The sequence below is a fragment of the Vicia villosa genome, linkage group LG3 (assembly GCF_029867415.1).
Source record: "Vicia villosa cultivar HV-30 ecotype Madison, WI linkage group LG3, Vvil1.0, whole genome shotgun sequence".
NCBI lineage: Eukaryota > Viridiplantae > Streptophyta > Magnoliopsida > Fabales > Fabaceae > Vicia > Vicia villosa.
The window spans coordinates 189,041,309-189,062,384 of NC_081182.1; the positions used below are offsets into that span (position 1 = coordinate 189,041,309).

General features: G+C 32.8%; 1 protein-coding gene across 1 annotated transcript; it reads left to right on the top strand.

The window, feature by feature from the left end:
- The first annotated feature begins 2,578 nt into the window (after positions 1-2,578).
- On the top strand, positions 2,579-3,610 carry LOC131659562 (E3 ubiquitin-protein ligase CIP8-like). Its single transcript, XM_058928735.1, has one exon. It carries the CDS (start codon positions 2,579-2,581, stop codon positions 3,608-3,610), a length of 1,032 nt encoding a protein of 343 aa, XP_058784718.1.
- Positions 3,611-21,076: the final 17,466 nt, after the last annotated feature.

Sequence of the window (21,076 nt, forward strand, 5' to 3'; positions counted from 1 at the left end):
CCTTCACTTTGACCAGGTTGAAGTCTCAGTCCAGAGCCAGTGTCAAGGTAAACTACATTCTTTGTTGTGGTCGCTTCCTCGGCTCTTCCTTCAAGGATGACGATAAATATTAAGGGATTCTTCAATATCACTTCTTATATCCGACGAGCTCCACAAAGGTCAACTTTGATTACAGTAAGCCAACCACTTTAACTTCAAGTTTATCGGGGAAGCCATGGCATCCAAGGCCTCTAGGAAGGGTCGACCAAGAATGTAATTATAGACGCTTTCACATGGAACCACGAAGAAATGAACGCCCACTATCATCTTATTACTCCCTTCTCCCTGGGATACTGGGAATTACACATGTCTTTATAGAGGAGTAGAAGAATCATTAAACACTAGGAGATTTCGGTCCTTACACGAACTTCCATCATCTATAAGAATCCTTGAGACATGATTATTAGAGATTGTAGTGGTAATGATTAGTGGAAGAATAGTATTTAGAATAGTGTCCACCTAAGATTGGTTTATCATCTCTTTATTTTTATTTTTTGTGTGGAGAGGTGGATTTACTAGATCCTAAAGAAGGAGACTCTATTTGTCTGAACAAGTCTTCATTGATCGTTTCTATGACAAACGTAGACGAAGAACTTAATTTGGAGGATTTTAAATAATCTTATTAAAGGAGGTTAGAGGTTGCTTGCATCTTAGTGTATCTGTCGAAGCGAGTGAGATTTGAACTAAAAGAGATCTGATCGAACCAAGAGAGATGTGATTGAATAAAAGATCTGATTGTGAAAATTTGTATGAATCAGTTGTTGATTTTCACAAAGACGCCATTGCTATGTTCTGAAACTAGTATTACTCAACATAAAATTTTCATTTTTAAATTTTTAAACACGTGCCTCAAAAACACATGTGGGCATTATCCTTTATTTATTTAAACATCAAATGGGCCCATTTATTTTGACTTTTTTAAAAATGATTTTTATCGTGTTACATAATTTTGTGTAATAAAATTTACTAAGAAACTTTTCATTAAAGCGTCAAATGAAAATTTGGTTTGAATAGTTATTTTTAAAATATCATTTTAGGTATTTCATCTTATTACTGAAATTTTTTTGGATATCAAAATTTTAAAAAATGACTTAATTTCGAAGCTATTTCAATTAGATTTTCATAAAAATCATTTTTGAAATATCACCTTTTAAAAAATTGTAATTTTGACTATGTTTTAGTCTTCAATAATGTTTGTTTATGTTATATAATGTCAAAAGTAATGTTTCAATTTAGAAAAAACGAACATAAAAACTTGTGATATATAAAAAAGTAATTTTTTTAAAGCAGAAACAAACAGGCTCACGAGTCACGACTTAATTGAACATGGTTTTTTTTTTTGTTGATAAACACTATGAGTAATTTTTAAAATAGAAGTTTTGACATTCATTAATTTAAATATTTATTATTAACAAATGTTATCAATTAAGGGTGTCCAATTAAGGGAGTAATACTAGTTATTAAAGATTACATAAATCAATAAAAAGTTGATAATCTTTTATTTTAATGCTTTAAATTACTATCGTTTTAGTAAATATTTTTTAAACGAATATCATTCTCATTTTTCAAAATAAAAATAATAATTATTTTTTCAACTAATACTCTTTAATCATTATTGTTTAAACTACTTGCAACATATTAATATAACATATTAACATGATTAATTTAATAAATATGTAATATTGTATGACAATATTATTATATTTTTTAATCAGTGTGCAAAAATCATAAACGACAGTAATTATAAAATATATGTATTTCATCTTTAAGTTCAAAGTACATTTATATAAATTATGTTAATTAAAAATTGATATAATAGAAATACACCGACAGTTTATACTGTCAATGAAATCATAATACCGTTAATTTTTATAAATGTTTGACTTTTTTTTAAATCACATATAAAATATATATTTTTTAAAATATTGTGATGACCGAATAAAATATTTTACACTGACATTATCTTTAAACTCATTAAAAATTCAGATAAAAAATATTAAATTTGATTACAATTGATTTTAACTTTACAAATTTAATCACTAAGAGAATAAAAAGTCAAAATTTATATCAGAATATTTAGTATAGATTGTAAAAAAAATACATTGATTTCTTCATTAATGCATTTAAATCGTAATCTCTACAATACTATACTAGTAGATTGTTAAAAAAATATACCAATATAAAAAAGATATAAAGAAATATTTCCGAATCTTTAATGTATTCCCATCATTAATGCATTTATATTCAAAAAAATGTCTTTTAAATTATAAAATTCAAAACATCTTATATTTAGCCAAGAAAATAGTAATACTGTTTAGTTTATTTACAAATTAAAAATAAAGATATTTTTTAAGATATTCTCAGCAACAAATCTTTTTCTCCAAGTTTTCCACCGACCAAGTAATTTGTTATATATACATTAGTTCATTTAAGATCATCACTTTATACTTCAAACTTGTTTCGTTTCTGAACTGAAAAAATTCCACAAGGTGCTTTGTTCAACATTTTTTAGTATTCTAAGTTTCTTTAAAGTTCATCCATGGATGAATATTATTGTAAGGCATATCTAGATATGTCTTCAACAGATGTACCACGCGACAATGATCCGTATCTACATATAGAATTCGATTACACGACTACTCGTGTTTCAAGCGATGAAATTAATTCATCTTTAAGCGATACTATACATTATAACTTTTCATATGTGTCTGAAGATAGAGTGATCCGAAAAGCTACCATTGTATCATGGCTTTCTGAAGTGGGTGTTCCTGAAGATGCTTTTGCATTGGTGGTAGAAGAAATTTCGCAATGTGTTAGTGAGATGGGTAGTGGGATGTATAAGAACTTGAGGGATCTTTTTATTCAAGTTGATTTTTCTGTTACACGTAATTCTAAAGAGTGTGATGAAGATGAAGAGAGCAATTGTTTGGACAAGAATGAAGAGGAAATGAAAGTTGAAGAAGATGAAGATAACCATAATAAAGATGAATGGAGTTATAGATGGGAAGAGGAAGAAATGGAGATTGAAGTACAAGATAATGGGTTGACTCCAACTGTTACATGGACTATTGTTGATGATGATCACGGTGAAAACGAGTATGGAGATGAATGGGACTCTTATTGGGATGAGGAAATGAGAATAGAAGAAGATAATAGATCGGTTATTGAAGTTGAAGTTGATGATGATTATAGCTTCGATATTGAAGTTGAAAATGATGATGATTATAGCTTCGATATTGAAGTTGAAAATGATGATGATTATAGCTTCGATATTGAAGTTGAAAACGAAAATGATGAAGATCAATGGAACTATGGTTGGGAAGAGGTAATCGGAATTGAAGAAGAAGATATTAGGTTTGTTCCTGCGGCGCCGTCATGCATTGAAGGATTGAAGATGGTAACAATCGAAGAAGCGGAAAAATGTACTATTTGTCACGAAGATTTTAATGTTGGTGTTTGTATGCCATGTTCGCATATGTTTCATACGAATTGTATTAAGGATTGGTTGAATGTAGGCAACTCTTGCCCTTTATGTAGATTTCAGCTACCTACTAGTAGCACAAATGAATAAAAACTTATTTTATTGTGATGTTGAATGAATGTGTTTATTTTTACTCAATCAATAAGTGTTTATTAATATTTAAGATTCTTAGTATAAATCACATACTAAAAAAACTGAAAAAAATTGTTATATGTTTTTGTTCTGTGAATATTGTGTGGCAATAATTATACAGGTGGAGGAGGCAAGTCTAGCAAAAGCCAGAAGCCAACACAATTTTCAGAATCTAACTCATCTTGGATTGCAAGGAAATGCAATCCTCCAGAAGCTTTCTTGGCTGCTTCCCATGCTTCAGCTTCTTTAGTTGATGTAGGACTTTTTTTATAGGTTGCATATACATAGCGAGTCGAAATCGCAACTGAAAGAGTCAGGTTAGCACGAGCAGTGTCTGCTTCGATGGCACAGAGCTCCAATCCATTCATAAAAGCTGCATTCGAGTAACTTAGTTAAATGCTTATGTATTCTATAATTGTTTGTGTCGGATGAAGAAACTTAGAAAAATGAAGTTCTTTACCTGATAATATTTTAGCACGAGAAGATGCGACAGCGAGTCCAGGGATCAACTTCTCTTCGTCGATTTCAATGTTTAATAAATCAAGATCTAGCCCGGAACCATAGCCAAATCTTTCTTCCGAGGCTGAGGCCTCCTCTCGGACAGCTTTAAAAGATTGATAGTAAAATGATAATTATAAACTAAGTAATGCGATTACGAAAAAAACGACATAAAAACGGACAAAACTCTATACCTGAGTAAGGTAACTGAACAAATGCCCATCTTTCACCAAAAAGATCTTCAGGAAGTTTTGTGGGAAAGGGATTGTCTAATGGCAAAAGAGGCTTTGATCCCTTTCGAAATCCAGGATGTTTAGTATATACAGTCTCGTAACGTTCCTCCAGCCATAAACGTAATGACAAACACTGAAAAGGATCAAATGATGCACATAAGATATACACTGGTGCACCGCTGAAAAGGAAATGGACGCAAATGAAATAGGATCGCCAAAAAATTCTAGATGCATATTAAAACATTAGAAAGCAGATGCATGTTCTAAACATTCGCAATGCAACTATAACTACAACCTTAATATAGAACATCAGTAACTTTCTATGGATTTTAATTTTTAAGGATATACATTGTCAATGCAAACCAAATTTACACTGATATCCAATGATAGTCTATTATTTCGCCAATCACTCCACTTTTGTAACTGCATTTTTAAATTCGTGAAACATAGTTGAAAAATAAAGGATTCTAATTGGATGTTAGTGTAAAAATCATTTACACTCACAGTGTTAGTGTCGGTGCGTGACCTTTAAACTCATTGAATATCCATCAACTCCTTCCTTTTTTTAAGTTAACTAGAGGCCATATTCAGATTTCGCGAATCAGTACATATGAAACCTTTTTATCAGAATCTTCACCTAATGAACAAGTTAAACTTTTCAATCCAAGGTTTTTCGTGCACATTACAAGACCACTTAAGTTTATTAAACCTATAGAGTTTTCCCCTGAGTAATGGAATTTCATACTCACCTGTTTACTCGGAAGAGCTCTTATACCAAGCTCCGTACACTTTCAATTCAAGGGGTCAATGATACACATAGATAACAAATGATCAAAAACTCAAAAAAGATATTTGTGTGTATAGTTATCCAATTTGATATGCAGACGACATGGAATTATCCGCCGTGTCCATAGTTTGTTCTTGAGTACTAGTCCTATTGTTTGCACTTGCACAAGTGTTAACCTTAGATGATGACGACGATGATCCTACAAGTGGATGGAAAATGACAAGTTTTTTAAACACGGAATCCATGAAACATTGACACAGATATAGACACAACACTTGCAAGCCGATAATATTGACACGGACATGGTAAAATAATTGAATGTAAACACACGTTTAAGTGTTGAATTCTAACATATATCGAACATCAAACACACCTTCAATCAGAAGTATCATTGTTAAATCAGAAGTTGATCCCCTTTATAAACACTAGAAGAGAAACACTTATTTTCAAAAGGGAAAGAACCTAATTCACAGTTAACTTTTCCCTTAAGCAATTAACAACTTTTCCGTCTGAATTTCCATCATCCGTATTTTCTTTCTTAGCTTGATTGAATCTTAGCTTCAAACTTTCAACAGAAGAACATATCTGCAACATCCATCGGAAGTTTTGAAAAGGCTAAGCAAATAACAAATCAAATATTTATATCAGGGAAAATGTCAAACAAATGTAATGACCCGGTTTTAAATAGCGGTTGCGTCTGTATAAATCTTTGATATGCGGAGAACTGCAGTCAAATTCGGCCGATGCAGACTCAATTATGGTCGCATTGCAGCTCAAATCACATTCGCGGACCTTTATTTTAAGACTGCTGCAGTTAGTTGTTGTAGAATATATGCAAAGAAGCATATTCCTAGAACAAAAATAGTCAATAAAATACGACCTATGAAGCATGGACACTGGAAATACGATACAGACTCTGATACGTCGACGTAGTTAATAATTTGAAAAAATAAATAAGTTAAATATAATCATAAGTGTTGGTGTTGGTTTCGGACACAGACACTGAAACTGACACCGAGACAAACACAGTTTTTTCAGGGGTGTTGGTGCTACATGAAATATGACTAATGCGACATTACACCGCGACTCAACTACCAGTCTGTATACCTTTAGTTAAAACCCTAATATGAACCTGACAATGACTTGTTATAGAATATATGCAAAGAAGCATATACCTAGAACAAAAATAGTAAAAAACTTTCATTTGAGTAGTCCTTATCAAGAATTAATATACAAAGAAATCAAATAAACAATTGCAATTTAGACGTTGAAGGGGTAAAAGTGATTCTCAACCCAGCTTAATTGAACAAACTAAAAACTACCCAGTTGGATTCTCATCTTGATATTACAGAATTTAGCATAAAGGAAAAAACTTTATCTATATTGAAAAATAATAACATGGTAGGGAAAAGAGAATAATAATAATAATAGTAGCATTATACCTGAAGAAAAATTCATGTACAATAGAAAATTAGAGACTAGAGAGTTGAATAATTTACATGGCTTTTGGTGTCAACATGAATCATGATGGTTTATAAAGTAGCTTCTAGATTGTTTGATTATAAGAACATCATGGTAATAGAAAATACAAAAGCTCTAAATGTTGCTCACACTTAAGGTTGGTGTTTGAGTTTTGATTTTGTGTGATGAGTGTGCAACTTGTTTCATTGAGAGAGTGGTGGAGAGGTTAATAAAAAGTCACAATATGTCTACATTCTATTTGTAATACTATTAATAAAATTATTAGGAAAATACTTATTAATGTGTGACAACATATGAATGTTCACAGCTTAATATAATTCACCTATGAATGACAGAGATACTATTACAATGTATAAATGCTCATTGAGAAGAAGAAGATGCAATGTTAAAGGGAAAGTTTTGAATGTGTGAGTTTCCCTCTCATTCTCATTAACCAAACCAGAGGTACATTATACAAATATATATTGGACATAATGGGCCTAAGCAAAGCAATATGGCGTGGCCCAATACAGAAAGAAGAAAGACTAAAGCCCAATAAACCTAATGTTCTAATACCCCCCCATAAGCTTGAGGATATATAGTATATAACCCAAGCTTAGTAATGTTGATCTTGAACAGAGAAGTGTCTAATGGTTTGGTAAATATATCTGCAAGCTGTTGGTTTGAAGATACAGGTAGTAATTGGAATAGTTTCTGTTGGAGCTTTTCACGTACAATGTGACAATCGATCTCGATATGTTTTGTTCGTTCATGGAATGAAGAGTTGCTGGCTATGTGAATGGCGGAAGCGTTGTCGCAATAAAGAAGGGCAGGTTGTTTGAATGTGATATGTAGTTCTTGAAGCATGTTGGTTAGCCACTGTAGTTCGCAAACAGTAGTAGCCATGGAGCGGTATTCAGCCTCGGTTGAGCTACGAGAAATAGTTGCTTGTTTCTTAGATTTCCAAGATATAAGGGAGTTTCCAAGGTATATGCAGAAACCTGTAACGGACTTGCGTGTTTCCGGGCATGTTGCCCAATCGGAGTCAGAAAAGGCCTTCAGCTGAAGGGAAGAATTGGTGGGAAAGAAAAGGCCTTGTGCAGGGGATGTCTTGAGGTAACGTAGGACGCGAAGAGCAGCATTGTAGTGTAAATCAGTAGGCTTTGACATGTGTTGACTTAGTTGCTGAACTGCATAGGAGATATCTGGACGAGTATTTAGTAGATATATCAACTGACCAATAAGTCTTCGATATTTGGTCGGATCTGTGAGGGGTATGCCGTCATTCGTAGTGAGTCTTGTATCACGTGGCATTGGTGTGGAAGCCGGTTTGCATCCAAGAAGACCAGTTTGAGACAATAAGTCAAGAGTATATTTCCGTTGATTGATGTGAATGCCTGATTTGTTGCGTGCAATCTCCAGTCCTAGGAAGTACCTCAGAATTCCCAGGTCTTTTAAGTGAAAGTGGTGATGAAGAAGCTGTTTGGTATTGTTGATGACATCGATATTGGTTCCTGCAATTAGAAGGTCATCAACATAAATAAGAACAAAGGTAAGAGAAGACGCAGACTGCTGTATGAATAAAGAATGGTCAGAGGAACATTGTTGAAACTTGTTGTTCAAGAGAACCTTAGACAGTTTTTCAAACCACAATCTGCTTGACTGTTTTAAACCATAAATGGATTTCAACAGACGACAAACTTGGTTAGGATAGGTAGGTGTAATGCCTTTAGGAAGAGACATATACACTTCCTCAGTCAGCTCGCCATGTAAAAAGGCGTTATGAACATCTAATTGAAATAAATGCATATTTAAGATAGAGGCAAGAGCAAGAATGAGTCTTACAGTAGTGAGTTTGATGACAGGAGAGTAAGTGTCAAAGAAATCAATACCTTGGACTTGTTTGAAACCTTGAGCCACTAACCTCGCCTTGTGTCTCTCTAATGTGCCATCTGAGTTAAATTTTGTCTTATACACCCATTTACTTCCAATGGTTTTCTTACCTGGGGGCAGTGGCATGTATTGCCAGGTTTTGTTATTTATTAAAGCCTGTATTTCATCATTCATAGCTTTATTCCAATGGGGGTGTATACTGGCTTGTTTATAAGAAGTAGGGTCAGCAGTAACAGACAGAGATGAGATGAAATTGAAATATGCATGTGAAACAGAATTATATGAAACATAATTAGAAATATCATATAGACAAGTGGTGTTACAAATAAAGTCTTTAAGATGAGCAGGGGCAGACTTAGTTCTAGCAGACTTTCTTATGTTAGTAGAAGTAGATTCAGTATTAGCACTGTTATTGTTGCTAGTAGTATAAACAGAGTCATGCATATTGGTATGTTCAGAAGTATTCACATTAGTAGAATCATGAAAATCATTGAGATTGGTATTTTGAGATTCAATAGTGGGACTGCCAGCAGAATCATGATTATTAGGAGTATTGTTAGTATTATCTGCAGATTGAAGAGAAGGAGGTGTGGTTTGAGGGGTTTCATTGGTAATAGAATGTTGGTGGTTGTTAGCAGGGTTTGAGAGGTGGTAATCTATGTCAAAGAGGAAACTGGTGGTGGAATTGTCATGATCAGAAGTGTGGGGAGAGTGTGATGAGACATAGGGAGTATATGGGAAGATAGTTTCATAAAAAATACAGTTTCTGGATGTGAAGACTTGTCTAGTAGTGAGATCAAATAGAAGGTACCCTTTTATGCCTAAACTAAAACCTAAAAAAATGCATTTGGTGGCTCTAGGGTCTAATTTGTCTCTATGTCTTAATAAAGTAGAAGCATAACATAAACAGCCAAAAGTTCTAAGGTTATGGAAGTGTGGATCAGTTTTAAAAAGCATGTTGTAAGGGGTTTTATTTTGTAAAACAGGGGTGGTTAGCCTATTGATGAGATATGTGGCATGGCAAAGGGAATAGGACCAAAAACATTTAGGTAATTTTCCATGGAAAAGAAGGGCTCTAGTGACATTCAAGAGATGTCTATGTTTTCTCTCAACAATAGAGTTTTGTTGTGGTGTCTCAACACAACTCTTTTGATGTAGAATACCTAAAGAAGCATAGTATGAAGTCATAAGGAATTCAGTTCCATTATCAGTCCTAATAGTTTTGATGTTGCACTTAAACTGATTGGTACAATAAGCTATAAAATTTTTAATGTGCATACGAGTTTCAGACTTAGAATTCATAAGTATGGTCCAAGTGTATCTAGAAAAGTCATCAACAATAGTAAGGAAATATTGAAAACCATCTAATGATGGGGTGGAAATAGGACCCCATATGTCCATATGGACTAAATCAAAACAGTGAGAAGATACAGAATTGCTTGAAGTAAAAGATAATCTGCATTGTTTAGCCAAATGGCAAGCATTACAAGCGAGATTCTTATGAAAAGTAATATCATGAAATTGTTGAGACATGTGTTGAAGGACCTCAATAGAGGGGTGTCCTAATCTAAAATGCCACAAATCATCATTGAGATTGGTGTGGCTGGTGTTAACAGAAGCAGTATTTGTGGATGTATGTGCAATAGGTGTCTTGTGCAAAATGTAGAGATTATGCATTTGTGTCACAGGGCCAATCATCTTCTTGGTACACACATCCTGGATATGACAAGAGTTGTGTAAGAAGGAGATGTTGAATTTGGATGTATGACATAGTTTTGATATAGAGATAAGGCTAAATTTGAATGCAGGAATAAAAAAGACTTGATGTAATTGGAAGTCATTATCAAACATAACAGTTCCACAAAAATTAGCAGATAAACAAGATCCATTGGGGAGATGTATGGAAATAGGTTCTATAGTATAGATATTAGAAAAACAATGGATAAAAGGGCAAACATGGTGTGAAGCACCAGAATCTAAAATCCACATAGAAGGTTGATTAAGAATACTCCCTTTTTGTACAATACCTGAAATGAGAGCTGTAGCAGGAGAAGGTTTGTCAGGAGCTGCATGTGGTGTATCTTTGCGAGATTGTTGTAGAAGTTGTACTAAGTGTTTGTAGTCTTCTCTAGATATACCAATGTCTTTATTGTTGTGTGTATTGTTCTTGGTTTCTGTGGTGTTTTTGGGATTGTTGTTTCTGTAACCCGGTGGGAAGCCGTGTTTGAAATAGCAATTGTCTATGGTATGATTTGTTTTATGGCAGTTTGTGCATACCATGGCTGGTTTAGAAGTGCTTTTAGGTTTGATTTTGGTATTTGGACCAGTTGTGGCAAGAATGGTAGGAGAAGGTAAAGTTGAAGGGAGAATCTGTTGTTGAGCAATTAAAGAATAGGTTCTGCTAATGGTAGGTAGAGGATCAAGAAGAAGGATTTGGGTTCGGATGTTATGGTAATTGTCGTTCAGACCTTTTAAGAAACAGGTAACGTATTCCATGTGTTTGTAATTGCGAACTGCTTTAGCAAGATCACAGGTGCAGGGATTGATGCAAACACAGGAAGGGGTAGGTCTTAGGTCTTCTAACTCATCCCATAAAATTTTCAACGCAGTGAAATAAGCAGATAGGGTACGATCTCCCTGTTGTATGGAATGTATTTCACGAAGAAGGTCAGAGAACCGAAAGTGATTACCTCGTGTGAAGCGTTCACGAAGATCCTCCCATAGGTCAAAAGCTGAATCGAAGCAAATTGTACTTTGAGCGATGTGAGGAGATAAGGTTCTGTTGATCCATGATAACACCATACTATTTGCTCGTTCCCAGAGTTCGTAGTTTTCATCGGTTGTGGAAGGTTTCTTGATTCTTCCATTGATGAAAGAAAGCTTGTTCTTGGATGTGAGGGCTCGACGCATAGACTTGCTCCAATTATGATAATTGTTATCATCAAGAGGTGGAGAGACGATTGTAGCGCCCGGATTCTCGCCAGGGTGGAGGTAGAAAGGATCGCGTGGGTTTAGGGTTGGATCTGTAGGTTTTGATTTGGGTGATTTGTGAATTTCAGATTGCTCAGAATCGGAACCGGATTCCATGGATGAGGGTTTATGTGAAGGAAATGTAAAAAGAATCAAGGAAGAAGATGAAACAGAGTGAAGGTGCGGAAGAAATGAAAAAGAAAGAGAGTTTTTCTACTGATACCATATTACAATGTATAAATGCTCATTGAGAAGAAGAAGATGCAATGTTAAAGGGAAAGTTTTGAATGTGTGAGTTTCCCTCTCATTCTCATTAACCAAACCAGAGGTACATTATACAAATATATATTGGACATAATGGGCCTAAGCAAAGCAATATGGCGTGGCCCAATACAGAAAGAAGAAAGACTAAAGCCCAATAAACCTAATGTTCTAATAGATACTGATTACGACACGATACGACATTCCGACATCAATAATGTATATTAACATCACTATATATAAACATATAAGATAACATTTTAGCTTCATTTATTCGTATATTATTAAATTAGTTAAAAATATTCTAATCAATATTAATGTCTTTAATTTTTTACAAATAAGATTGTTTTACTATATGTTTAACCTTTTTAGATTTGTCGAAAAAATATGTAAATGTGTGTTAAAGTAATTTAAAATAATAATTTTTTGTTTGAAACACTTGTTTAAGTTGTCTACATTTAGGTATGAGTGTCATACGAGTGTCGAACATTGATTAAAAGAGTGTCGAAGCAAAGTAAAAAATCAACTTTTAAGAGGCACTTGTTTGACTTTTTCAACAATTGTTTGACTTTTCTGACACTTGTTGTACATGTGTCATACACGCCAAATTCTAGAGGTGTATGTGCTTCGTAATAATTCACAAGTTGGAATGATCAAAGAGAGAGAGAGAGAGAGAGAAAAAATGAAATCAATTATATTAAATTATTAAAGTGAATATCCACATAAGAGGCTCAACAAACTTGAATTATATTCATTACTTGCAAAAAAGTTACTTAACAAACTGTAACCAATATTTGAATCAAGTAACTACTTTCAAACAAGGATTACAACTCAAGTTTGAAAAAAAAAAGAATGATGTTAAAAAGATGTTGAAAACTCTTGATCATTGTCAGATAGAAAGTTTGATGTTAAATCGTATCCCAAATAAAAAAAAGGTTCAAGCAACAACGTATAGAAGAAATGGATAATGAAATCGATGTGAAGAGAATGACCATTGTTAATTGTCTCCATATAATTTCTTTTTTTTTTTTTGCCTGATTGTAAAATATAAGTTTTTTTTTACAAGTGAAAAAAGGAAAAGAAAAAAATAAATAAAATTGTCTAAAAATGAATAATAATTTTAATGGGAGACTCCGTAAAAGATTCGACATTATCATAATTTTAATGGGAGACTCCGTAATTTTAATGGGAGACTCCGACGCGTATCAGACACCACAACACGCCAAATCCTAGAGGTGTCCGTGCTTCATAGTAATTCATAATAATTCACAAGTTAGAATGATCAAAGAGAGAAAGAAAAAAAATATGAAATCAATTATATAAAATTACTAAAGTGAATATCCACATAAGAGGCTCAACAATCTTGAATTATATTTATTACTTTCACAAAAAGTAACTTAACAAACTGTAACTAACAATAACTCCTTTCAAACAAGGATTACAACTCAAGTTTGAAAAAAAAGAAAAGAATGATGTTAAAGAGATGTTGAAAACTTTCGATCATTGTCTGATAGAAAGTTTGATGTTAAAATTGTCTAAAAATAAATTCTCACTAACATCAACTAGCAAAGAGTAATAATTTTAACGGGTGGCTCCGTAAAAGACTAATACACGACATCATCACAAATCTCATGTTTTTTTAAGATAGTCAGCACAAACATTCTCTTATTTAAGAGTATGAAATAGTTGAACTTATCATTCCTTAAAAAGAAACTCTTTAATGTTGTGAAGAATCGTGGAACAATGATATCAAATATTAATAGACTCTGAGATAAACTTAATAGTAAGGTTGGATTCCGAATAATACATCAGGTTTTTAATGCTAATTTACTTGGCCTCCTGTAATCCATGATATAACGCTATCAACTCAGCATGAAAGATGTTAGAATAGTCAATATTACCCGCAAAACCGTAAATCCACACACCATTAGCGTTTCAAATCAATCCACCGAAACCCGAGACAGTAGAATTACTGAGTCTACTGTCATTAACATTCAAAATCATATTACTACCTTTGTATGCATTCCACTTACGCATTCTAGTAGGATGAGACCGATTATGGTTGGAAAAACATTTACATAGTAGATTAGCATAATTCATTATGATGAGTTTTAAAGTATAGGAAGATATCATTTCATTTGTGATGTAAATTAACACACGACAATTGACCAATATGCAGCGGATATAAAATTTTCCTCACTTGTAGGAACCTTGAGGATCAACAACAAATATAAGACGATAAATCAAACAAATAAAGGCACAAAAGAACACCGATATTTTAACGAAAAAACCCTCAATATGAGAGTAAAAAATCAGGAGTCGTCCAGACTAAAGAAATAACTCCACTATAACCAAATAAGAATACAAGAGATTCTTGAAGTGATTCGCAAAGCTATTGCTAACAACCACAAATCACAAAGTAAACTAACTTACAAATAAGAGTAAAAAATCTGAAAAATCATCCAAATCTGCAGCTTCAGTGCGAAGCAGATAACTCTCACCTTAGACATTGTTTTGAAATTCTAAACGATCAAAATTTAGATACATGTGTTGCAAACCTTCCCTCCAAATTTGAGCTTGATTCGACAGTTAACAAATCAGGAATCGTCGATTTAGTGAGACTGGTTGCAAAAAAACAAAAATAGGTTTCTCTCCTGTTTTCTCCCTTTTGAATCTTAATATTCTCTATATCTATCTCAACTCTAAATTAATCTTCTCCACTTAAATAATTGAAACAAATAGACTAATCATATTTGCGCCTTTCTCCACATAGGAAGGGAGTCCAAATCCAACAAATATCTCTTTCACAACTATGTGGAGGAAATCGCCAAACTGACGATATCACAACAAATTTTAAAATTTCCTTTTGGTAACGTTTTAGTCATCATATCAAAACCATTATCATCTGTATGAAATTTAGCTAACTCCAATAACTTAGCATCCAAAACATCACTTATCCAATGATATCTCACATCAATGTGTTTGGACCTATTGTGAAAAGTTAGATTCTTAACAAGATGAATAACACTTTGAATATCAAGAAATAACACGCATTTATCTTGAACAAAAACAAGCTCCTGCAAAAATTTCTTCAACCATGGTAACTCTTTGATTGATTCGGTAATGGAAATGAACCCAACTTATATTGCTACACACTTTTGCAGTATGGACTGCCAAGTCACAACTCCTCCTGCAAATTTAATCATGTAGCCCAAAGTAGACTTTCTGGAATCAATGTCTCCAGCCATATCAGAGTCAAAGTATCCCACTAGAGTAGGTTTATCTCCTCCAAAGCAAAGCCTTCCATTTTGGGTCTCAATAATTGATTATTAGATGTATAATTGATTAACTATTCTATTAGAAGAATTAAATTTTCTCCAAAATATAAAGATTCTTTATCATTTTTCATAACCAGATAACGTGAAAAACCTCACTTTTCATTTCTCTCATCATTTTTTTAAATCTCCCAGCTTTTCATATATTTAGCCATAGTGCTTCAAGATTGTCTTAATGTTGAAAATGTGACTCCACACACAAGAGGGGGGATTAAATATTGGGATTCAAAAAAAAATTGAAAAACTTTTGTGGTTATTTTCAGAGTTTATAAACATTTTAAAAAATATTTTACAAATTAGCAACAGAAAGTAAAAAATGCGAAATATAAAAAGTTAAGGGAAAGAGAAGTGACACAAGGAATTTATACAGGTTCATTTACGAATACTTTAATCATGTCCCCGATATTTGATCTTGAAAGTAACCAGTAATGCTTAAGAATTTTTAGTAGGTTAAACTCCCGCACACTCTTACACAAGAATAAATGAAGTTTCAGGCTAATATTCAACCAAACAACAAACGCCGGAGAGAAACAGTTAGTCTTTCTTTCAAACACGAACTTGAGGAGAGAAGCATTTAATATTACATAAAAACACGAGTTTAAAAGGGTTAGTCCCCAACCTAAATCGAGATTTCCCATGGAATTATCTCAAACCATAGTGAACTTTTAACTATGTTAAACTCACAAACCGATTCGGGGTTTTAACCAAGATGACTGATGATACTCTGTCATTATGTAAATTTTATAAGATTTTGTTATTTATTTGAAGTATTTTTGAGTTAATTTAGATAAAATTTGAGAAGAAATGGCCAAGATCTGATCATGTGAAGAGTAAAGGCAAAGAGATGAAAAAGTACAAAAGTTTCAAGAAAAAGCAAATCTTCTGCTAGAAAAATTGTGTGGAAGTCGTGGGATGCATCGCGTGCGTGATTATGAGTTGGCAGGGCATCGTGTGCACGATCTGGAGCATCGTGTGCATGATGGGTAATTTTTTCCCATGTTTTAGCTTTTAAAAGGAGAAAATAAACTTTTGGAAGGGTTATGATTTTTGCATACGAAAGAGTGACGACCATGAGAATTTCAATGTGATTTTGGAGACCTTAGGATTTATTGGAGACAAATTTCTCCTTGGATTTGCATGTATTCTATATATAACTCGTGGTAATTCTTTGTTACACTTTGAGTAGCTAAATTCTTTAGATTATGTCTTTGAGATGAAACTAATTATACTTTATTGGGATTATGTCTTTGAGATAAAACTAATTATACTTTATTGGATCATATGAATGTTTGATTCTATTTCAAGGTTTTATTTTTTTAATTATTACTAAATTATTCTTATTTGTAACGCGCAAAGTGAGATTAAGAAAGTCAATACTGACCACGAATCGAATCGAGGTTTTGACCAGGCTGACCACGAACCACAGTAAGATTTGAACCTGGCTTATCTAGAACTAAAGAGAGCTTTTAAACCGGACTTACTCACAAACCGAATTGAGGTTTTAAACTGGGTTGATCTCGAATCGAAGTAAGATTTTGACTGGGTTAAGCTTACAAACCGAACCGGCAACTTAGAAACTAAAACCCCAAAACCAATGCTTTTAAAGGTTTTAGATTTGAACCTAAACAAATGATTCCTTAAGAAAAAATTATTCAACCAAGAAAGAAATTACTTACAAAATAAAAAGGACTTTCTTAAAGCGTTGCGGCTAAAATAAAGTGAAAGAAAGTGAAAAATATTTTAGAAAGACTGAGTTGTTACCTTTCAATAAAACACCGTCACATATGTAATGGAGGAAATTGAATTTTTTTTACAATTATTATTTCTTAAAAATCATTGGATTATTAATTTATATAGGTGCCACACATTAACTTGCGTAATATAATTTTATATGTGTTTTCAATTTAAGGGTAATAACTAAGAGAAAAGGGGTGATGCACTGACAGTGTAAAATATTTTTACACTGTCAACCAATCACCACCCATGTATCCAATTAAACCATTTTTTTATTTCAAAAAAACTTAATGACATGGCACCTTTATGATTTTCTATTGGATGACAGTGTAAAGTTATTTTACACTGTCAGTGCACTACCTTTTAACTCAATAACTAACACATAATATAAGAATATAAGGTAATAATTAAATATATAAAAATTTTAAAATTATGCATTTTTTAAATTAAAATTTAATAATTTATTTTTATTTTTTCAATACAAATTTTTCATTTTTAAATTTTTTAACATGTAAGATACATGTTAATATTATCCTTTATTTATTTAAAAATCAAAATGAGTAGTACATATCTTAAAGACTTAATTGAATATGCACATTTTTAAAAGAGAAGTTTTGACATTCATTAATTTAAATTTAAATATTTATCATTAACAAATTCTAACGGTTAAGGGTGTCCAATTAAGGGAATAATACTAGAATCACTAAAGATGATAATCTTCTATTTTAATGATTTATTTTTTTCCACATATTTTAATATGATATACCACCTTCGTCTTCAAATTCAAAGTCCCAAAAATTATGTTAATTGAAATTTGGATAAAATATTAAACTTGATTACAATTGATATCTACTATCTACCCATTATTATAATGTTACCCAAACTTCCTATTTTACCCTTCTATCTAAAAAAATTACACTGCAAAAAGGCTATCTATGTAATTAACAAAAGAAATATTCAACTATGCCAATTGTATTCTTCTCATTGGTCAATTCAAAAAAAGTTATGTACTAACATTTGGATTATAGTGGAAAAGTCGTTTCCCTCCCAGAGTGTTGAGACCCCACTCCTCTGCAAAGGTCACTTCAGATTTTGCAAAAGGGAGAAAGCCAAAGCATAGCATACACTGCTCCTCTCTGTTTACCGTAAGGAGAACCTTGAACAAGGCCTTCATCAAACGTTACCAGAAATCGGTAGCAGTCCTTCCTCAGGTATGAATCGGTAGCAGTCCTTATCGTTTTCATATTTCTTCTTTCTCCAAACAACATGTTCTCTTGCTTGCCGCCGTTGTCTGCGAATGACTTGAGAGAGACCGTCGCATTCTTTCCCCAAATCTATTTTTTTCTTCTGAAGGTCAATGTTTCTTATGTTTTATGTTTGAAATGTTCATTATTTTTTATTTCATCTGATCTGAAATGCTATTTTTCTCTCATTCTATGCTCTGAAAATCTTTCTTTTATCTCTGTTATGTTATACTTCCCATCTATAGCAGAAAATATGTCAAGACCTCCCATTTTGATTAAAGATTTGGTAAAAGGAAATCAAGTCTGGAAAATGCACATTAGGGTGGTTGATGTGTGAGTTATTATTGAGAAAAATGGGAACCAACACCTTGAAGCAGTTATTCAGGATGTAAAGGTTGCATTTTTACCAACTTTTTATGATTTCTTGAACTTTTATGAATTTTTTCATGTTGATATTACAGAATTTAGCATAAAGGAAAAAACTTTATCTATATTGAAAAATAATAACATGATAGGGAAAAGAGAATAATAATAATAATAGCATTATACCTGAAGAAAAATTCATGTACAATAGAAAATTAGAGACTAGAGAGTTGAATAATTTACCTGGCTTTTGATGTCAACATTAATCATGATGGTTTATAAAGTAGCTTCTAGATTGTTTGATTATAAGAACATCATGGTAATAGAAAATACAAAAACTCTAAATGTTGCTCACACTTAAGGTTGGTGTTTGAGTTTTGATTTTGTGTGATGAGTGTGCAACTTGTTTCATTGAGAGAGTGGTGGAGAGGTTAATAAAAAGTTACAATATGTCGACATTCTATTTGTAATACTATTAATAACATTATTAGGAAAATACTTATTAATGTGTGACAACATATGAGTCTTCACAGCTTAATATAATTCGCCTATGAATGACACAGACACTCACTACGACACGATACGACATTCCGACACCGATAATGTATATTAACATCGCTACATATAAGATAACATTTGAGCTTCATTTATTCGTATATTATTAAAATAGTTAAAAATATTCTAATCAATATTAATGTCTTTAATTTTTTACAAATAAGATTGTTTTACTATATGTTTAACCTTTTTAGATTTGTCCAAAAAATGTGTAAATGTGTGTTAAAGTAATTTAAAATAATAATTTGTTGTCTGAAACACTTGTTTAAGTTGTCTACATTTAGGTATGTGTGTCATACGAGTGTCGAACATTGATTAAATGAGTGTCGAAACAAAGTAAAAAATCAACTTTTAAGAGGCACTTGTTTGACTTTTTCAACAATTGTTTGACTTTTTTGACACTTGTTGTACATGTGTCATACACGCCAAATTCTAGAGGTGTATGTGCTTCGTAATAATTCACAAGTTAGAATGATCAAAGAGAGAGAGAAAAAAATGAAATCAATTATATTAAATTATTAAAGTGAATATCCACATAAGAGGCTCAACAAACTTGAATTATATTCATTACTTGCACAAAAAGTTACTTAACAAACTGTAACCAATATTTGAATCAAGTAACTACTTTCAAACAAGGATTACAACTCAAGTTTGAAAAAAAAAGAATGATGTTAAAAAGATGTTGAAAACTCTTGATCATTGTCAGATAGAAAGTTTGATGTTAAATCGTATCCCAAATAAAAAAAAGGTTCAAGCAACAACGTATAGAAGAAATGGATAATTAAATCGATGTGAAGAGAATGACTATTGTTAGTTGTCTCCATATAATTTCTTTTTTTTTTTTGCCTGATTGTAAAATATAAGTTTTTTTTTACAAGTGAAAAAAGGAAAAGAAAAAAATAAATAAAATTGTCTAAAAATAAATAATAATTTTAATGGGGGACTCCGTAAAAGATTCGACATTATCACAAATCTTATGTTTTGTTAGATAGTAAGCACAAGTATTTTCCTCCTTAAGGGTATGAAATAGTTGAACTCGTCCTTCTCTAAGGAGAAACTCTTTGATATTATGAAGAATTGTGGCACAATGATGTCAAATATTAATAGACTCTGAGATAAACTTGATAGTAAAATTGGAGTCAGAATAATACATGGTTTTTAATGCCAAGTTCCTCGGCCTCCCGCAATCCATGATATAGCGCTATCAACACAGCATGAAGGATGTTAGAATAGTCAATATTACTCGCAAAACCGTAAATCCAAGCACCATTAGTGTTTCAAATCAATCCACCAAAACTCGAGACACGGGGATTACCGAGTCTACTTCCATCAACATTCAAAATTGTTGAAACTACTGGTTTTAGCACTTCAGTTGGCGTAACCGGTTACGCCTGTTACCGTAACTGGTTACGAACCCGTAAAACAGAGTCACTGTAGGTGTTGCGTTTGCGTAACCGGTTACGCTGTTTGCCGTAACCGGTTACACTGAAGCCCGACTGTTTTTCTGTTTTGTTTTTGGGTGTTTTAATTCATTCCAATTGTTTTGTAACATGTACTATATAAGGAGCTCACTACTCCTATTTTGTGGTTAATGCCAATTCACCATCTCACCCTCAATTACTCTCTCTCTCTTATGTTTCTTTTCATTCTCTAATCTTCATCTTCTTCAATCCATCATTTTCTCCATTAAAGAAACCTTAATTTGATTTGTATGTTCCAACATTTGGTATCAGAGCACTGGTTCTAATCCGATTCCGCTGCAACAATGAGTACCAATGATCGAATCCCATCCAATTTACCGATTCTTGATTCGAAGAATTACGACAAGTGGTCTAAACAAATGAAGGTTTTGTTTGGATATCAAGAAGTTCTCGATATCGTCAACAATGGTGTCACACCTCTTGGGGCTGAACCTACAGCTGCACATCAAGCCACTTTCAGGGAAGAGAAGAAGAAAGATTACAAAGCTCTCTTCTTGATACACTCTTGTATCGATGGTGAGAATTTCGAAAAGGTCGGTGATTGCGAGTCTGCGAAGCAAGCTTGGTTAATTCTTGAGAAAGCATATGCTGGGGCTGCGAAGGCGAAGG

What these genes read in the sequence shown, in the direction of transcription:
- LOC131659562 (XM_058928735.1), top strand. Translation starts at nt 2,579, where the DNA reads ATGGATGAATATTATTGTAAGGCATATCTAGATATGTCTTCAACAGAT.